The sequence below is a fragment of the Centroberyx affinis genome, unplaced genomic scaffold (assembly GCF_046629955.1).
Source record: "Centroberyx affinis isolate AG114_WGS23_722 - 3 ecotype Tasmania unplaced genomic scaffold, CSIRO-AGI_Caff_v1 ptg002687l_1, whole genome shotgun sequence".
Lineage (NCBI taxonomy): Eukaryota > Metazoa > Chordata > Actinopteri > Beryciformes > Berycidae > Centroberyx > Centroberyx affinis.
In genome coordinates, this window is record NW_027280869.1 from 456582 (window position 1) to 474315 (window position 17734).

Genomic DNA, 17734 nt, shown 5'->3' on the forward strand with positions numbered 1-17734 from the left:
GTTCGACTAACAGGAAGGCAAGTGTAATTATAGTATACACAGTTTTTGAGTGAATGTTGTCTTTTTATTACCTAAAAGACATACAACAGAACATTGTGGTGTATTCACACTCAAAATAGCAGACAACATGTTAATTATCTTAGACTAAAATCTCTTTACAGGTGTACAGGACCATAATAAGTCCATAACTCTAAAGTGGTTGGTGGCCCAGTCGCTCTGGTTGCTACTACTAGATGATGGCTGAATTGAAGTAAAAAAAACAACAACAACATTGTCACATTTGAATGCAAAACTTTTTGATAAAGGTAACTAATAGAAACTGTGTTTGCAGTGAATCAACAAAATAAAGTTCCTTATTGTTTAAATACAGTTTGAAATAAAGTACAAGCATCTCAAATCTGTGCAGTGCTTGAGTAAAAGTACATAATTATTTTCCACAGTTGCCTCACTGCTCATTGTTTCAGGACAAAAGGTCAGTTCCACTAAAGCTGCAGGGTGGTCTTCCTAAATGAGGACCTCTAGTGGCCAAATGGTGTATTGCCAGGGAAGTAAACAGCCAAGCTCAGTGTCAAGCATTGAACCTAATGTCAGCATAGACGACCCTCTGTTTAAATACATTGATTTGAATTCACAAAACAAAACAGTGAAATGGGAATAAAAGCCACCCACCCACTGGATTGACACTCCCTTACTGCCTGGTTTATTCAGATATTCTTTAGCAACATTATGCATGTAAATATATTTTTTTCTCTATTTCTTCATCGTAACACACAAATTCATTGCAACAAATTAACCAGATTTCCTGCATCAGTCTCTCTGTGCTTATGGGTGCTGACTTTTAATCAAACCCCTCCTCCTTTGAACTCTTGTTTTTGAACTCTTGTTTTGACTTTCATCATAGTTTCTTACAGTTGGACTGATAGTTTTGTCAACATGAAGGTGATCTGCCGGATTAGTGACAGCAGAAAAATGTGTTTCTGTAGTAGATCTTCCTCACATCATTCTCACTGCTCTCTCTGCTATGTGAGATGTGTGTCAGCAGATGGACTCATTGCAGAAATCCCAAATTTTGCTGCACGCTAGTTGCAGTACTCCTGCACTTTTGCTGTGTTCAGATTATTCCATTTTGCAGCCATCAGACGGTGCAAAGAAGAATCTGGCAAGCAGCAGTATGAAAGGTTGGAGTTGTGTGTTATAAAAAGCCTATTCAGCTCAGTCTGCATGTGAGGAAGAATAGGCTGCAGTGGCTGCTGCAGTACTAGTCAGTACATACTGTCATACTGTTTATTGTAAATGTAAAATGAAGTGATGCTGATTCCAAAGAGCAATTAATGGTGTGTGAAGGGAGTTTACTCTTTTCTGTATTTTCACAGAAGATCCTATCTAAAGATTTCCTCTGATATAACCACATAGGTGTTGATTTCTTCTGATCTTATTTTCCCCAACTTTTACATCGACCCCGTTCCCAGTTCAGCCCGGATTACAAAACAGCTTTTCATAATGAATCCCTCGAGGTGTTTTGTGTGGTATTGGAACCTATCATGTGGTCTCATGGAGTCTCGCAGACTCTGGGCGTCTCTGTGTCGTCCTGTTGGCGTTCAACTGATCCCGCTGCGAGCAGATGACTCACTTCCACAGTCTAAACAGTGTAAATTGCGTGTGTGAGTGTGCATGTTTGTGTGTGTATGCATGCATGCTGCTTGTGTGTGTGTGTGTGTGTGTACGTGCACGCTTGTTTGGTTTGTGCCACATCCGGACACACTGTTTACAAGCCTCTCTAAACAGGGGAAGCCCACTGGAACAAAAAGGGCTAGTAAAATTGATTATGTGGAATAATAAACACACAACTCTGCACAATGTCAACTGAAAAGCTTTTTGGTTAGCCTGTTATTTGACGGCAAAGATCAGGCGAGATATTTTACATCCATTTTTCCAGCTTAGACTAAACGGGCTAAATGATTTACTTGGTAAACGTGTAAAGTGATTTGGTTAACACGCTCAGTGAAAAGCCCCCAAACCTAAATATTCAGTACTTGAGCGTATTTTATCCCAAGCTATTGATCTTCCAAGGCTGACCGCTCCAGGAAGCGAGGAAGCGAGATTTGTCTATTGTGTGAGAATAGAGTAGGAAACAATGGCGGCGAAAATGAGCAGAGTTTTGTGTGTGTTTGACATAAATTCAGCAGTGGAAGACGTGAATAAGCCAAACAGAGCTAACTGCTCGACGGTGTTTACGCCGGCAGCCTTCCCATATAAAGCGCTTTTCCCAACTCCTCTGTCCTTTTAAAGACACTTCAGGAATTTCAGGACAGGTCACATAAATATCAGTCGGATCAGTATGTGAAGTTTATTTGGGGCCTCTGTTTATAAAATCCGGAAATGTTCGCCTTGTACTCTTTAACCCCGGCACTTACCTTTACCCAGTGACAGCTGTGTGTGTGTGTGTGTGTATGTGACTTGGATGTGTGTGTGTGTGTACATGTATTTGTCTTTGTCGTCTGTGTGTGTGTGTGTGTGTGTGTGTGTGTGTGTGTGTGCACACTTAAAGAGCACATATTATTGCGGTGTTTCAGCTCCGGGAACAGATGTTGGGTATTGTAAATACAGGTGCAGAGAATGTTCCGGAAGCCCCGGCGAGTAATGAAAACGTTCCTGTTTTTTTTTTTTTTTTCTAATGGTGTAATGCAGAAAGTATTTCACAATTCATCCGAGGACATCGTCGCTGGAGAGCCGCGGTGCTCGGGGGCGTTCAGCACGGCGTTCAGCTCAGCTCAGCTCAACACAACACAACACAACATGCGCTCTTGGCTCTTCCCTGACGAAATGTGGAATGTGCTGTTGAAGTGCAGATGGAGTCCTTTTGACACACCTTCCTCCACTCTGTGTGTGATGAGCTGCTGTCTCTGACAATGGAGCTCTGTGAAGTTTCCCTTTTGAAGTCTTCCATTGGAACTTTTAACCTCCGCGCACTTCCTAATTCAGTTTTTTTTTTTTTTTTTTTTTCCCCTCCTTGAAGCGAAGAGGCAGATCTCAGAGCGAGGTTGCGCTGAGATTTATGTGCAGTTGCATGAATTGTTTTCATGAATAAAATGTGAATTCAAGGTGCAAGGTGCAAGTGTATGTTAAAGGAATAGTTCACCCAAAAATGAAAATTCTGTCATCATCTACTCACCCTCATGCCAAATGAAACACAGGTGAAATTTGTTAGTCCATATAACACACAGGGAGGTTGCCAGCACAACTTCGTAGCAGCCTTCTCCAAAACAACTGAAGTCAAAACAGACAAACTTCACCTGTGTTTCAACTGGCATGAGGGTGAGTAGATGATGACAGAATTTTCATTTTTGGGTGAACTATTCCTTTAAGATTTACCACATGGCACACAGTGACTATAATATAATTGTGAGGGGTTGATAGGGTTGTCGATCAATACCAACACACCTGTCTGGGCTTATAGTAGCTTTAGCAAAATGTTCATGGATAACTTGACAGACCTGGACGACAACGTGATTGGGATTTTCACGTGTTTTTCCACACGCTTTTTAAAAAAAAAAAAAAAATCAACGAATGCTTCTTATTCCTATTAAAAGTCTTAGCTGATGAAGACTGTGATGCACAGTTGGTTTCACTACTGTTGACAAAATGTACTATTGTAAGTCGCTTTGGACAAAAGCATCTGCTAAATGACGTAATGTAATGTAATGTAATGTAATGCTTTATTCAGCTATACTTGTCAACCATACAATGCCTGGTCTCCTCGGGATTATATTCTCTAAACATACATGTGTAGATTAATATATAGTGTAACACGTACCTTACTGAAGAGACTTAAAGCTTACTGGTCAGAAGATAGACTGGGAGTAGAACTCAATACCTGTTGCTGTAACTCCGTCTCAGTAAAACAAGGAGCGCCACCCAGTGACAAAACCTGTTACTGCAACTAAACAGTGTTACCAATCCAAAAGCACAGTAGGCTTTGGGAACCTCCCCAGTCACATTTTCAAGTGCTCTTCCATGGAGGACGGTGCTACTAGCAAGTGCGTGACATCACAACATTTCAGCTACGAAGACTAAAAACCTTTTGGTCTCAAGTTAAAAAAGCATGTATTGTTATTCCAGTAGTTTGCATCGTGATATATTACTTATTCACTAGACATCTCTGTTGGATGTGTGCTTGTATATACTAGCTTATTTGTCTCTCTTGTGAAAACAGGACTTTATTTGTGACGGTAAGCGGTGCCAAAGACCTGTCGATGTTGATGTTCCCTGGTCGCCGATAGAGGTCGAAAAAAGTCATGGATTCCTTAACGGCCCCTTTAAACTTCTTGTTTAAGGAAGTGCTTGCTGCAATAAAGCCTGATGTCTTCACGAAAAGGAGATCGCTTTCATGCTCAAAAGTGCTCGAACACATTTGTTTTTCTCCGCAAACAGTTACGAGAAGTCATGGTTTTGCTGATGGCAGCCGCTTCAAAGTCCAGTCAGTCATTTTGACATCGTTACATGTGGTGTCATCGCAAGTTGAAGTGTCTGTGAGCATAATGTATTGTATTCTGGGGTTTGGTTCTTTGCAATACCGAGGGCCAATTTGGTGCGCGGGTCAGCGGAGGTGACCCGGAGAGGAGGCCTTGATTTGGGGGAAGGTCTGTTTTGGACCCATGTAATTAGGACCATCCCTGTTGAAAAACCACAAATAACCGTTCTCATCTCCTCTCCTCTGCTCTCCCTGGCCAATTTCAGCTCTGTTAAATGAGTTTTCCCCCCTTCTTCCATACCTAGTTTGTGCCCTGGTGTGATGTTTTGCAAATGTGCATTCTTGTACGTTTAGGGGGCCCCTTATTCTCTATTCCCACTAGATCTCTGGCGAATTTGAAACATTCTGGAAAGAAGGAGCGAGAGAAAGAAAGAAAAAAATGAGTCCACATAAGGTTCAGATTAAATTGTGTTGTGTTGCCTCTTTTTTTTTTTTTTTCCCTCCCTTCCCATCGGATGTTTTCATAACTAAACCAAATGTGTGCTCGGAGTCAGCCAAGAGCAGTCAGGAGAGAGAGAATCCCTAAAGCAAAATGTTAAAGTCACATCATTGAATCGAGTTTCCGCTGCCCTCCGGGCGTCCACGCTGGTTTCGGAGCTCTGCGGCTTATGAACCCCATTTCCCCTCTGGTCAGGCTATTTCTTTGCGAGGCTTGACATTACTCCTGGCAACACGCTAGATTCGCTGCAGACTGTCTCAGATGATTCTGGGTGAAACATTTATTAAACGTTTATCAGCTTCGTTTTTCAGTCCTCGGGGCTTGCATGTGGCCATACTTGACTAGGCCCTTTGCACTTGGCCCATATAGTACTTCCCACTGTGAAAGCAGTTATATGCACATCCAGTTTCACGTTCTGGGTTGAATAGAAAGCAGCTGATGCAGAAATGTAGAATGCACAACACTATATGCTCCAAAACGAATTTCATTTAATGGAAAAAATAAGACAAGTTTCTGCCCTAATGGCTCGACCTAGGAGAGGGCCTACCAAGGCAGACACTTATTTTCCATTTGATTATATGTGTTTTGGAGCATGCTGGTGCACATTCTACCTTTTTCTCCCTTTTAAAATCGGATTGAAGAAATGTTTTTGCCCTTTTTTCAAGTGTCCACAAAATGTCTTTTATCTTTTAAAGTGTTTTGGAGCACAGCAGTTTCACAAGTACGCTTTTCCCCCCCCTGCCTTATCCCGTCTTATTCTCGCAGCGAAGGAGGTTGTGTCCTCTTTCACCGGAGAAGGAGCTGAGGGTATTGGGTTAGTGCATATGGTGTTGTGGCTGGTGCTCCCCATCTCCCTCCTCCCCGCAGCCTCCCTCCACATCCTGTCCTGTCCTGCCTGGTCCCTTCCACTTGGACCAGATGTTTTTGTGCAGTCTGAGCAGCGCCGGTCTGAAGCATTAATGCAGAAGAAGAGCTCAAGCAGGAGCCAGGTGGGATGGATGAGATGTTTCGACCTCTGGGGATCGAGGGAGAGAGAGAGAGAGAGAGAGAGAGAGAAAGAGAGAGAGAGACATAGAGAGATCATACACCAGGGAACCGGGACTGGGGAACACATTGACCTGACTCACGGAAGACAAACCCGCTTGCATTAATTGTGCTTCTCATTCTCTTCCTCTTCTCTTCTTCTTCTCTCTCTCTCTCTCTCTCTCTCTCTCTCTCTCTCTCTCTCTCTCTCTCTCTCTCTCTCTCTCTCTCTCTCTCTCTCTCTCTCTCTCTCTCTCTCTCTCCCTCTCCCTGTCTGTCCCTCGCTCAGTCGGTCGGTCGGACGGGTCCTGGAAAATATAAACAGGATGCAGTCTTGTCTGATCGTAAATCCCCTCTCGTCTGCTCCCTGGCCCCCAGCCCTGGCCCACGTCCGTTCCCCTCCAGCCTCGCCACCCCCAACTCTCCCGCCCAGAACCCCCCCCCCCCCCCCTTTTTCTTTTCTCCCCCCTTCAACTCAGAAGAGGAAGCCAAGAGTTTATATGCGTGCGCGTGTGTGTGTGTGTGTGTGTGATGTGTGCATTGGGAAGGGTCGTGTGGCTAATAGACTCTGAGGATGGAAACGTGGTTGTGGGTTGGTGGTTTTGTAACTAGTAATCATTGCCCTCATTCAGCGTGTAATTCGCTCATAGACGACCTGTCCTCCCACCTGCACCGGTTAAATCTGCACAGCTGGCCTCAAGCTGATGCACACGTGGGGTTTCGAGCTTCGTCGTAGCTCCGCTTTTTTTTGTCTTTCTCACACATTCCTTCCCACCTATTTGGTATAGATTGCATGCAATATTGCAAACAGACCTGCTTACACACCCTTGTGTGTTTTTTTTCTGTAATTGGAGGTAATGTGAATTGGGGGGGGGGGGGGAATTACAAGCCGAAAGACGAAAAAAAAAGATCCCCTGTGTGCGCTTGATTGATGCTCTCAGCGGCGTTTTGACTTCAGCTGGTCTTTGTCAGGCACGGCTTTGTTAATTCGTCATGTCGTCCTTCGCGCCAATCTCCTGGCCCGGATTTCGTATGTTGACTCACCACTCTCCTTGATGAAAATTACTAGCTACCTTTTTGAAAGAACCATCAATTTCTGATGATAAACACAGACTGTTGCACACTTCTATCACCATGACGAGCATGTCAAGCATTTGCCTTGATTTTTTTTTTTTTTTTTTTTTTGAAACAATGTTAGCATGTTTTATTCCTCATAGGGAATGGCGTAAACTCTCCCAAAGCAAAACACACAAATCAGACAAAAAATTCCAAGAAGGCACTGTCACCGAAGACGCGCTCCAGAGAGAAGTCCTTAATCAATCTTCATTTCCCTCCCTGACGTTGATAACAACTCAAGTGGTTGTTAAAACAGAATCCCTGTGACAGGAAGGTCATTGGTTTGAATCCCCTTACGGACTGGGGAAATCTGGAAGGGAAAAAGGAAATGAGTAATGATCCCCGAACTGTTGTTTAGCTGCCGCTGAGCAAGGCACTTGACCCCAGCTGCTCAGTGTACAACAGTAGAAGAATATAGATTTACTGGGCAGATCCCAGGCGTCAGGGAGTGTAACTGTAAAAATGTGAAGCAGGGAGAACATGCATGCTTAAAGTGAGGTTAAACTTTGATAGTACCTTAGGTTGCATTTTCTTTCTCTTTCAGTTTACTGCCATTGTATGGAGGAACAGTTCTGAAAATAACACTTCTAGCACATAAACGAACGCGAAAACACCAGATTCTGACAATGTATAAAAAAAAAAAACTAGCCATGCTGCTGAATTGTGGTGAAGTTAATCCAAGTGAATTCAGTTTCAAGTGAAACACCAAAATCCGGTCGGAGGAAACTTATGCCGATGGAACGAAGAAAATAAAACGTTTATCAGTATTTATACATAGGCGAAAAATACTGAGGGACTAATTTTTTATATATTGGCAGAATCTATTTTGTGAAAGTTCTGTCTTCCACCTTTTTCCGCCTTCTTACAAACATTGGTAAACATACTATTTTCTTCATTCCATCACCATAAGTTTCCTCCAACCGGATTTTGGTGTTACACTTGTTTAAACTGAAAGATTTAATAAACATAAAGAAAGCGACTGTATCTAGTAACTATGGTACTACCAAACTAAGGTACTAGTTTTCAACATTCAAGTTCCACAAGTTCAACATCACTTTAATAAGTATTGGTTTTTGTTTTTGTTTTTTTCCCAGTTTAGAGTCAAGTCCTTACAGCAAGGCCTACAGTATGTTTGCTATTCAAACTCACTCATCACCTCAGCTTTTTGGAGAGCTGACTTTGCCCAGACCTTTTCTCCCTTGGATCAACCCACTGTGACCCCTTTTTGCGAGGTGAATGAAACACGGGCTCGTCCTCGATATTGACACATTGGTGTTTGTTTTGCCGTCTTCTCCGTCTCTTCCTCTTTGTTCAGAGACTGAAGCCGCTGTAGCCGGGGGCATTCAAACCTTAAGCGCTTCAATTACAGTTCCCTTCCCTTCGGCCTGATCTCTTTTCTCCCCGGTAATGCAAGCCCAATCATTTTCACCGTCAAAAGGGGAATTAGTGTTTCATTTTGAGATTTGCATTCGTTAGGCGTGTATCATCTCTGCGTGTACAAGCCTGAATGTTTTGACTAAAAAGTTGGACTGGGTGAATGTGGGTTTGGAATCAAAACCCTCAAGCCACAACGACACTAGCATTGCTTGTTAAGCCAACAAACACCAGTTTCATATCCCTTCCTTTATCCCAGTAGATATCTCAAATCACAATCTTTCCATCCAATTCACCGTGACTATTATGATATCTAAGCCTGTATCCTCCTTAAGAAACAACTGGAAACTCGTTTTTTTAGAAACTTGCATGTGACTGATCACTTGGTTTCGGTCTCTTTCAGCTGTAGTATTGTTAATTTGTTTGTTGAGAGCCCAATATGGTTTCAGAAGTGTGCTAGAGCCTGTCTATATTAGTCTGTGTTATTAGAGTCAGCAGTACAAGTGTAGATTTGAACTGACTGTTTGTTGACATGTTTGTTTTTGCATTTAACTTCATAGAGAAAAGTGCCAAATTAATAAATTTATGGTTCTTTTTCTTCTTCTGATCTGTTCCTTTTGATGGTAGTTCTAAGTGAAAGGTTCATGTTGGTGTGAACGCTCTCTGTGCAGGTTTGCATGCGTTGAGGCGAGCTCTGGGAGGCTGCCACCAGCCGTCGGACCAGCAGCTGATGGGGAGGGTGACGGTCACTCTGCAGGACCTCCAGTGGGCCGCGTCTGTGGTGAAGCCCAGCGCCATGAGGGAGGTTGCCATCGATGTCCCCAAGGTACTGTGTGTCTGAATGGGTCGCTGCAGTCATGGAAAGCTATAGACAAGACGTAGATTAGGCAGGCCCTGAAAAGTTAGGAAAATGTCAGATAGACCAAATATTTTGGAAGTGTCATCAAAATTTGTTCATGTTTTTTTTTCAGTCAGACAATTGTTTATTATCAAGCTTGGCTGCTGGTGAAGCTAGTTATCTCTGAACAGATGTGTGACCAAGTCAACTTTGCTCGGGTCCCAAGTCAGTCTCAAGTCTTGAGGCACAAGTCAAGTCTCAAGTCAAGTCCCAAATCTAAATGTAGATTGCCAAGTCAAGTCCATGTCATTATTGCCAAGTCTCAAGTCTGAATGTAGAACACCAAGTCAGGTCAGAACAAAGCCCAGTATCAATTTAATATCTTAAAGAAAACTAAATATCTAGGATTTTTCAATGCAATATGGTTTAAATAGGATAAAAACTTGGTAAGAGCATCATGAGTTTGATTTCTATAATCAGTTTCAGCTTCAATAAATTCAATCATTCCATACAAATTCAGAAAACAGAATTTAAATTCAGTCGTCTGCTGGAAAAAATCTCATCAATTTCAATCTAAGTCATTTACACAAACACAAGATCTCAAGTCAAGACTTTAGAAACATTTTCAAGTCATCAAAGTACAAGTCAGAGTCAAGTCGCACATCACCAGAAGTCAAGTCACGTCTCAAGTCTTCTCTTCATGCATCAAGTCTCAAACAATTAAGATTTGAGTCCCCACCTCTGCCTCTGCAGGAATAATAACCACAATTTAACAAATCTCCTAAATTCAGCTGACCAAAGGAGGCTAGCTTGCTAAAAGACGAATACAGGCTTTCGAACCAGCTGTTCAAGAAATCGCATGTTTGAACATCAGCAGTGACAGAAGTGAAACTGGAATTTGGCATTGCATGTCATAGAATACTCATGGAAAAGTCATGCATGAAAATATGATAAGGTGATGCTTATCTTGCGAGGAGCCTCATCACACGCGCCTGCCTAGTTTTAAGCATCATCCTTAATGGCACAATCTAGAAGCTATATGTTTGTAATTACCATCAGTTGTGTCTCAGTTGCATTCAACCTTGCAGTGGCCCTGCAAAGAAGGAGACTGTTTTGCATCACGCAATCTTTGCCTCGTTTAAAGCACAAAACAAAAGATAAACCAAACAACGTCACCACTTAACTCCGCAAGAAACAGAAAAAAAAAACGCTCATCAACAACAGCTCTCATCTGGCATGGAAGCCGTGCCTCCCTCTTCCCGCTAATGCACATCCACAAATCCCTTAACTACTCTCTGGACCACTGACCACTGAATCACCGCCACTTAAAGGATGGGGTCAGGCCGAGGAAGAGTGGAAACGACCCCGTGGCCATTTTACCCTCCTCTGAAACGGAGATGAATCACTTTGCTCTCAGCGGATAGGGAGAGCGAGGGAGGGGAGGGGAGGGGAGGGGAAGGAGGGAGGGAGGGAAGGAGGGATGAGAGGACAGCGGTGAGACTCCAGGATGTTTTGGAGTTTGCATGTGCAAGACATAACGGACAGGAAGAGGGCTAACATCATCCTCCACCGGTAATTGAAAGCAGATCGGGTCGCCGGCGGTTCCTGCCAGCAACCAAAAAAAGAGAAAAGAGAGAAAAAGAAACGTCCTTCCTATCCCTCCACCCCCCCCCCACCCCCACCCCCCTCCTCCCCTCCGCTCTCTGCAACACTCTGCACTGAGCTCACCCAGAGACGTTCAGTCCTTGCGGCCGGTTCCTGGAAACAAGAGAGAAGAGGGAGTTCGAGTTTGGGTTTTTTTTTTTTTTTTATCCCCCTAGCGCAGCTCAGCTGAAAGGCCAGCCGCAGAGCCCCGGACTTGATTATATCCACATGAGTGCAAACATTTGTTTCTAATCCATTTTATATAAGAAACTTCCAGTGGTGCCGGACGAGTACACGCCTCGAGTTCCTTCGGGAACCTTCTCAAATCACATTTCTAGAGATTTCAGCTTGACAGATTATGCCCGTCGATATACATTATATTTACATGTAAATAACTTGAGTTTGTGCTTAATCTTTTGTTTATTTTGTGTCAGGAGATTCTTCCCTTTTTTGACATTCTTCTTGTTTACCCACCATCTTTATTTTTGAATCATCTTCCACCATGCAGTCTGGCTTTAATATTTTGATCTGGCAGCTGTGCACCAAGCCAGTTATTCCTCTTCTTAAACTTCCTCCTCGTCTCTCTCTAGAGTTTTTTGTCTGAGAAGTTCCCCCACACCCTCCTTTCAACCCCATCAAAGGGCCAGAGCCTGAGAGGCCCCTTGTAAAGTTCAGAAAACAACAGTAAAAGATAATAACTGGGTCTCGCGCAAAAAGGAAGGGAGGGAAGAGAGAGGGGGGGGAAAAAACACAACACAGCGAGGTGTGAGTCAAAACATTGCCCTCTAATTCCACAGCCGCCTCATTCGTGACAAAAAGCACCTTGCAATTAATGCTATTTTTTTTTTTATTGTTATTTTTTCCAGAAACTTAACAAAAAAAAGGAAAAGAAAAGGGGGGAAGATGAGAGTGTGCATTGTGGTGCTGCACATCTGCTTCCTCGGTGGAAACACAGTACCTGAGAGCCGGGTGATTGATTTGTGCTCAGGAGGAGGAGGAGGAGGCTGTCGGTAAACTTCGGGGCTGGAGGCCTTTAACTTCACCCAGCCTGGGTCAAAGAGTACTTCCAAGTAATCCTTAGCATTTGTTTTGATTTACGTCGGGTGCCAGGTGGGTGGGGTTCACCACATTATGGCAATTCAGATAATGTCGGGTAAGCTGTCACGTCGCAAATCACAGAAAAGTGTACCGAGTTGACGTTCAGATTCTTTCTTGAGATTGTCAAAGCTGATTTATTTGTTGTAATGTCCTATGAGGCAAACACCACCCATCTCGCTCTCCAGGTAGGTTAAAACAAACACTGCAAATTATCTGCAAGTACTGTTCGACCTATTTTAATCATTTTCACATTGATACGACAACCTGCACCGTCTGTAGTCGACCATAGCTGCTACCTGCATCATGAAACTGGAACCTAAATATCTTTCTGATCTGTTTCCAAAGCTGGTTTAATATGATTTTTTTCATGCCAGAATGTGTTTTTTGTGCTTGTTTAGGTTGACGTTGAATTTAGTTGTCTATCAACTAAATTGCCTCCCCCCCGCAATATCAAATCCTCCTCTCTATCTCTTTCCATCTCTGTTTTCATCTCTCTTCCTCTCCTCCCATCTCTGCCCCCCCTTTCTCTTCTTCTTCCTCGCCACCTGTTTCCTCCATTGCTCCGTCTATCAGCCTCTCTTTTACTCTTGCCTTTATCTCTCTCTGCTCTTTATTTCATTTTGTTTCTCTTTGCCTTTCAGAATGGGCGTTCTAGCTCCCTCACCTCCTTTCCGGCCTATCTCCTCATCTCTGCAACACTCCTCTTTCCCTTCCTCTCCCTCCCTCCCTCCTTTCCCCTCTCTCTCTCTCTCTCTCTCTCTCTCTCTCTCTCTCTCTCTCTCTCTCTCTCTCTCTCGCTCGGCGCTGTCCATAAATTGTTCGGTATTTACAGTATGTGGCCAGACGCCAGGTTTCCATTAGGTGCTTCGTTCCCCGGAGACGGCGCCGGTGGCCTGGGATGTGTTACCTCAGGAAGGAGAGAGAGAGAGAGACACAGAGAGAGAGAGAGAGAGAAGGAAAGAGAAGGAAAGAGATATGAGGGGGAGGGGAGCGAGAGAGGGAGGGAGGGAGAGCTTTAGGGGGGGAATAAGAGATCGGTAGGGAGGGGGAGACAGAGGGAATGAGGGGTAAAGAGAGGAGAGAGGGAGAAAGAGAGAGGTAGGGAGAGATAGAGAGAGGGAGAGATAGAGGGGTAGAAGGGCAGAGAGTGAAAGAGAGGGGGAAGATAGAGAGAGGGAGGGAGGGAAAGAGGTAGGGAGCATGGTTAAGAGAATGAAAGGTGGGTAGAGAGAGAGAGAGATGGTAGAGAGAGGTAAGGGAGTGAAGTAGAGAGAGAGCAGGAAGGAGGAAAGGAGAGAAGGAGGAGGAGGAGGGGTGGAGAGGAGCGGAGAGAGCGAGAGATGGAGTGTGATAGAGGGAAGAGGGAGCGTGGCAGATGGAGAGATAAGAAAGAGAAGGACAGGGAGAAAGAGCGAGAGGGGAAGAGTAGCAGGGAGAGAGGGGAGCAGGGAGAATGGTAGAGAGAGCGAAAGAGTTATAGAGAGGAGAGAGAGGTGATAGAGAGATGTAAGGAGGGAGCGTGATAGGGAGAGAAAGAGGGAGAGAGGGAGTGTGGTAGAGAGAGGAAGACAAATAGAGAGGAATGGGAGGGAGCGCAGTAGAGAGAGAGCAGGAGGGATGAAGATAGAGAGAGAGGGAAGGAGGGGAAGAAAAGAAAAGAGGGAGAGCTAGATAGAGGAAGAGATGGAAGAGAGATGGACAGAGGTAGAGATAGAGTGCGGTGGAGAGAGAGCAGGAGAGATGAAGATAGAGAGAAAGAGAGGGAAGGAGGGGGAGAAAGGAAGAGAGGGAGAGGTAGATAGAGGAAGAGAATGAGGGAGATGGAGAGAGGTAGAGATGGAGTGGGGTGGAGAGAGAGCAGGAGGGATGAAGATAGAGAGAAAGAGAGAGAGGGAAGGAGGGGGAGAAAGGAAGAGAGGGAGAGGTAGATAGAGGAAGAGAGTGAGGGCGATGGAGAGAGGTAGAGTGGGGTGGAGAGAGAGCAGGAGGGAGGAAGAGGGAGATGGAGAGGGAGAGAAAAAGAGAGGATGGGAGAGAGAGAGGGAGGGAGAGCAAAGAGAGGCTGAGGCTGTTGCAGAGGGAACGTTAAAGGACGAAAAAAAAAGAGGAAGGTCAGGAGGTCGGCGAGTAGCTGCTGAAACACAGAAAGGTTGAGAGTGTTTGGGAGGAGAGCTTCTCCTCCGCTTATCTGCTTTATCTCCTCCGGTTGTACGCTCCATCCCTCCATCCCTCCCTGTCAAAAAGACAGCTGTTGGCCGACTCCCTCTGTTGTTTTTACGCCCCGGTCCAGCGTGTCTCTCTCTCTCTCTCTCTCTCTCTCTCTCTCTCTCTCTCTCTCTCTCTCTCCCCCCAGCTTCGACACAAGCCCTCCGTTTCCTCCGTCTCCTTCCAAATATGCTTTTATTTCGCTCCTCGTCTCCCCCGGCCCCGGCAGTAATCTGGAAGAACTCGCCATTCCTTACAGTTTACTTCAGCGGTCAGAAAAGTTGAAAGGTCCTGTGTGTGTGTGTGTGTGTGTGTGTGAGTGTGTGTGTGTGTGTGTGTGTGTGTGTGTGTGTGGATTATGTGAGCAACACCAGACATCAGCGTGCAATCAGAATGTGTTTGGTCTGTTGCGTTTATTGTTGGCGATGTGTTCGTGTTTGAGGCACCACAGGCCGGGGTTGCACGATACTCCACAAGTAGTGGATAAGGTTAGACTGAGCGACTGTGTTTTATTAAAAAATTCGCCAATCAATCTTGTCCACCTCCAATATGATGCAGTTTGTTTGATTGCATGCTGTATTTATTGTATAATTGATTAATACTACACTGGTTGGAATCTGAATTGATTCTAATGTAACATTTTGATTAGTTTGCATCATTATTATGTTTATTTTTATGATTATTACCCTGGGTTTCTATGGAGAGTTTTAGTGTAACATCATGGTCTAAATGCTGTTTCAGAGGCTCTGGGTAACACTAAATGCTTGTAATGTTTTTGAATTTTTTGGCATGAAAATTGTCTAATTTAAAGATACAAAATATTTGCTATTTGCAGCTTTAATCCTAAAATATTGGTATCGAATTGGCCTTGAAAAACCTGTATTGGTCAAACCCTGTGTTGTGTTGTGATACCAAACCCTCATGTTGCCTGAGATACCAAAGTTTACGAGCCATCGTGCCATCCAAAGTATCAAACTTCATGGTCTGTAGAGGACAGTTGTTTTAGTTTAGTTTAGTTAAGTAAAACTTTATTATCCCTTGTGGGGAAATTGGATTTGCAGCAATTTCATTATACGGAACCACAATAAAAACAATACACGATGCACAGATGGACGGTTTAAAGTAGCTTGTGTTGGTTGCACTCAAATATGACAAAAGATGCACCATGATATTAAAATTTTAGTGGACCATGATATGACAAGATAAATTTGTGAAAGAGCTGGTTAGCTTGCCAATTTGTGCATTAGCCTACTTCTATTCCTAGGGCAACTCTGTGCTGTGAATGTTAAGCAGCAAATAGTTGCCTTTGTTCTTTGGTGGGGGATTGTGATGCTACTTGGTCTTGTACAGTTTTGTAGGGTACAGTTTGGTGTCATGGTGGCCCTACCACAGGCATTTAATGTAAAATAATCTCATAATTCAAATTAAAATTCTACTGTAAAGTATACTTAAGTGTTTTGTGACTTACATTGGCTTTCTACAGCACTATATCCAGAAGCTAAATACTATATCTTTCTATCCTTCACCCTTTTGAAAACACATCCTCAAGTTCCCTGACCACACCTCGTTCCCTCCGTCCCAGGTGCGCTGGTCGGACGTGGGCGGGATGGAGGAGGTGAAGCTGAAGCTGAAGCAGGCCGTGGAGTGGCCCCTGAGGCACCCCGAGGCCTTCATCCGCATGGGCATCCAGCCGCCTAAAGGAGTCCTGCTGTACGGGCCCCCCGGCTGCTCCAAGACCATGATAGCCAAGGCCCTGGCTAACGAGAGCGGGCTCAACTTCCTGGCTATTAAAGTGAGTTTTTGTCTTCATGTCATAATCGTATTCAGTCGGGATGGCTTGCTTTGTTCGCTGTCTAAAACAAGATGAATAGATTTCTTTTTACTTACAGCGGATGATGAGTTCAAATCAAAGAGGGGTGCTGGGCAAGGAGGCTGTTGTTTTCCCCAACTTTGATACTAAAATATCTACAATTAATAGAAAAATGTGTAGCAGGTGCGCCTCCTCGTATAACCTTCTTCTGGTTTGGTGCTCTGCCAAAGACTACAAACCTTCAAATGACTCCATGAAAAACACAGCAATGGCGGCACTCCAAAAGCCTTACTCAGAAAAATATGACAAGACTTGACCTCAATTACGCCACTTTTTTTATTGATGGCCAACATATTGTGAATACGTTTTTTTTTTAAGTACTGCTTTTTCCATGTTTTTTCTTGGAGTCGTTTGATGCGCAATTAATAGCTTGTATTAACCAGAGCTTCTAAACACCCACTTCACTTGTCTTCTTATGATTGATTTAATTTACTTTCAGTGTCAGGCACTGTGGCTGTTTTAGGTTGCACTATCTAACAAACATCTGCCGTAATGAACTTGAATATCGTAAAATAAAAAGTACATTGCTGTTTTGCCCAGGCCCTGCTAATAAAGTTTTACACATAGGATCTGTTTTCATATCTCAAATCTTTCGTAATCGTTAAACCAAAATAAATTAGCCAGAATGCAAGTCATGTAGCTATTAAGTACACTTCTCAGCTATATAAAGGATAATCAAAGATAAAAATTTATTTCATTTTCAATTTAACATAGCAGACAGATTTTGCCTTCCTCTAGTGTACCAGTGTACCTTTCTGTTTCTATATCTAATAGCAATGTACCAAAAGATCTAGTGCAGTGACTCTCAACCTTTTTCATATCAAGGACCACTAATTCAGTCCACATTAGGGCCACGGACCCCCATTTGATGAGATTTTGTCTCTCGGACCCAAATCTGAGAATATTTTTATTGTTAGATATGATTTTGTCCAAAAGAGAGAGATAACAGTGAAACTATGATCAAAATATTAATTCTCTAACTTATTGTAAATTAAATAATGGTGAAGTTTAACAATTCATCAATTTGCTGGGGACCCCCTGGAACCCCCTCAAGGACCCCTGGTGGTCCCCGGACCCCACCTTGAGAACCACTGATCTAGTGTATTATGCATATATCACACACAAAACAGATATTTGCTCTATCAGACACATATGACATACAAAGTATATCAAGTGTGTGACTCACAGTTGGAGATGCTTCCCTTCCCTTGATGACCCGGAGGTGGTCCGACTCTCCACGGCTTCCTTTGCGGGACGCCTTGTCTGACCTTTGACCCTGTGTTTGTCCTCTCTCATTCATCACCCCATCCTCTCTGACCCCCCCCCCCCCCCCTGTCGCCTCGCCTCCGCCTGTCCAGGCCTGGCTGACGGAGATTGATTGATCAGCTTGTTGAATTGTTGATCGCTGAATATTTTGAAAGCCGTTGCCATGTGCGACTGCAAGGTGCGACAGAAGCTTTCAGCCAGCGTTGTTAAGCCGGCGGCAAATGGTGATTTTTTTATTTGCAGACTTTTTTTTTTTTTTTTTTTTTTTTTTAAATAGGATGTAACGCTGGGCACCGGGATGATGTAACCGGGATGATGAGTTCCTTGCAG

General features: G+C 43.8%; 1 protein-coding gene across 1 annotated transcript in view; it reads left to right on the forward strand.

The window, feature by feature from the left end:
• afg2a (AFG2 AAA ATPase homolog A) overlaps nucleotides 1-17734 on the forward strand; it is a 103078-nt gene that overhangs the window by 13178 nt on the left and 72166 nt on the right. The window contains exons 11-12 of the mRNA XM_071535302.1: nucleotides 9155-9309; nucleotides 15851-16060. Coding sequence (XP_071391403.1) covers nucleotides 9155-9309; nucleotides 15851-16060 — 365 coding nt within the window. The remainder of the gene's footprint in view (nucleotides 1-9154; nucleotides 9310-15850; nucleotides 16061-17734) is intronic.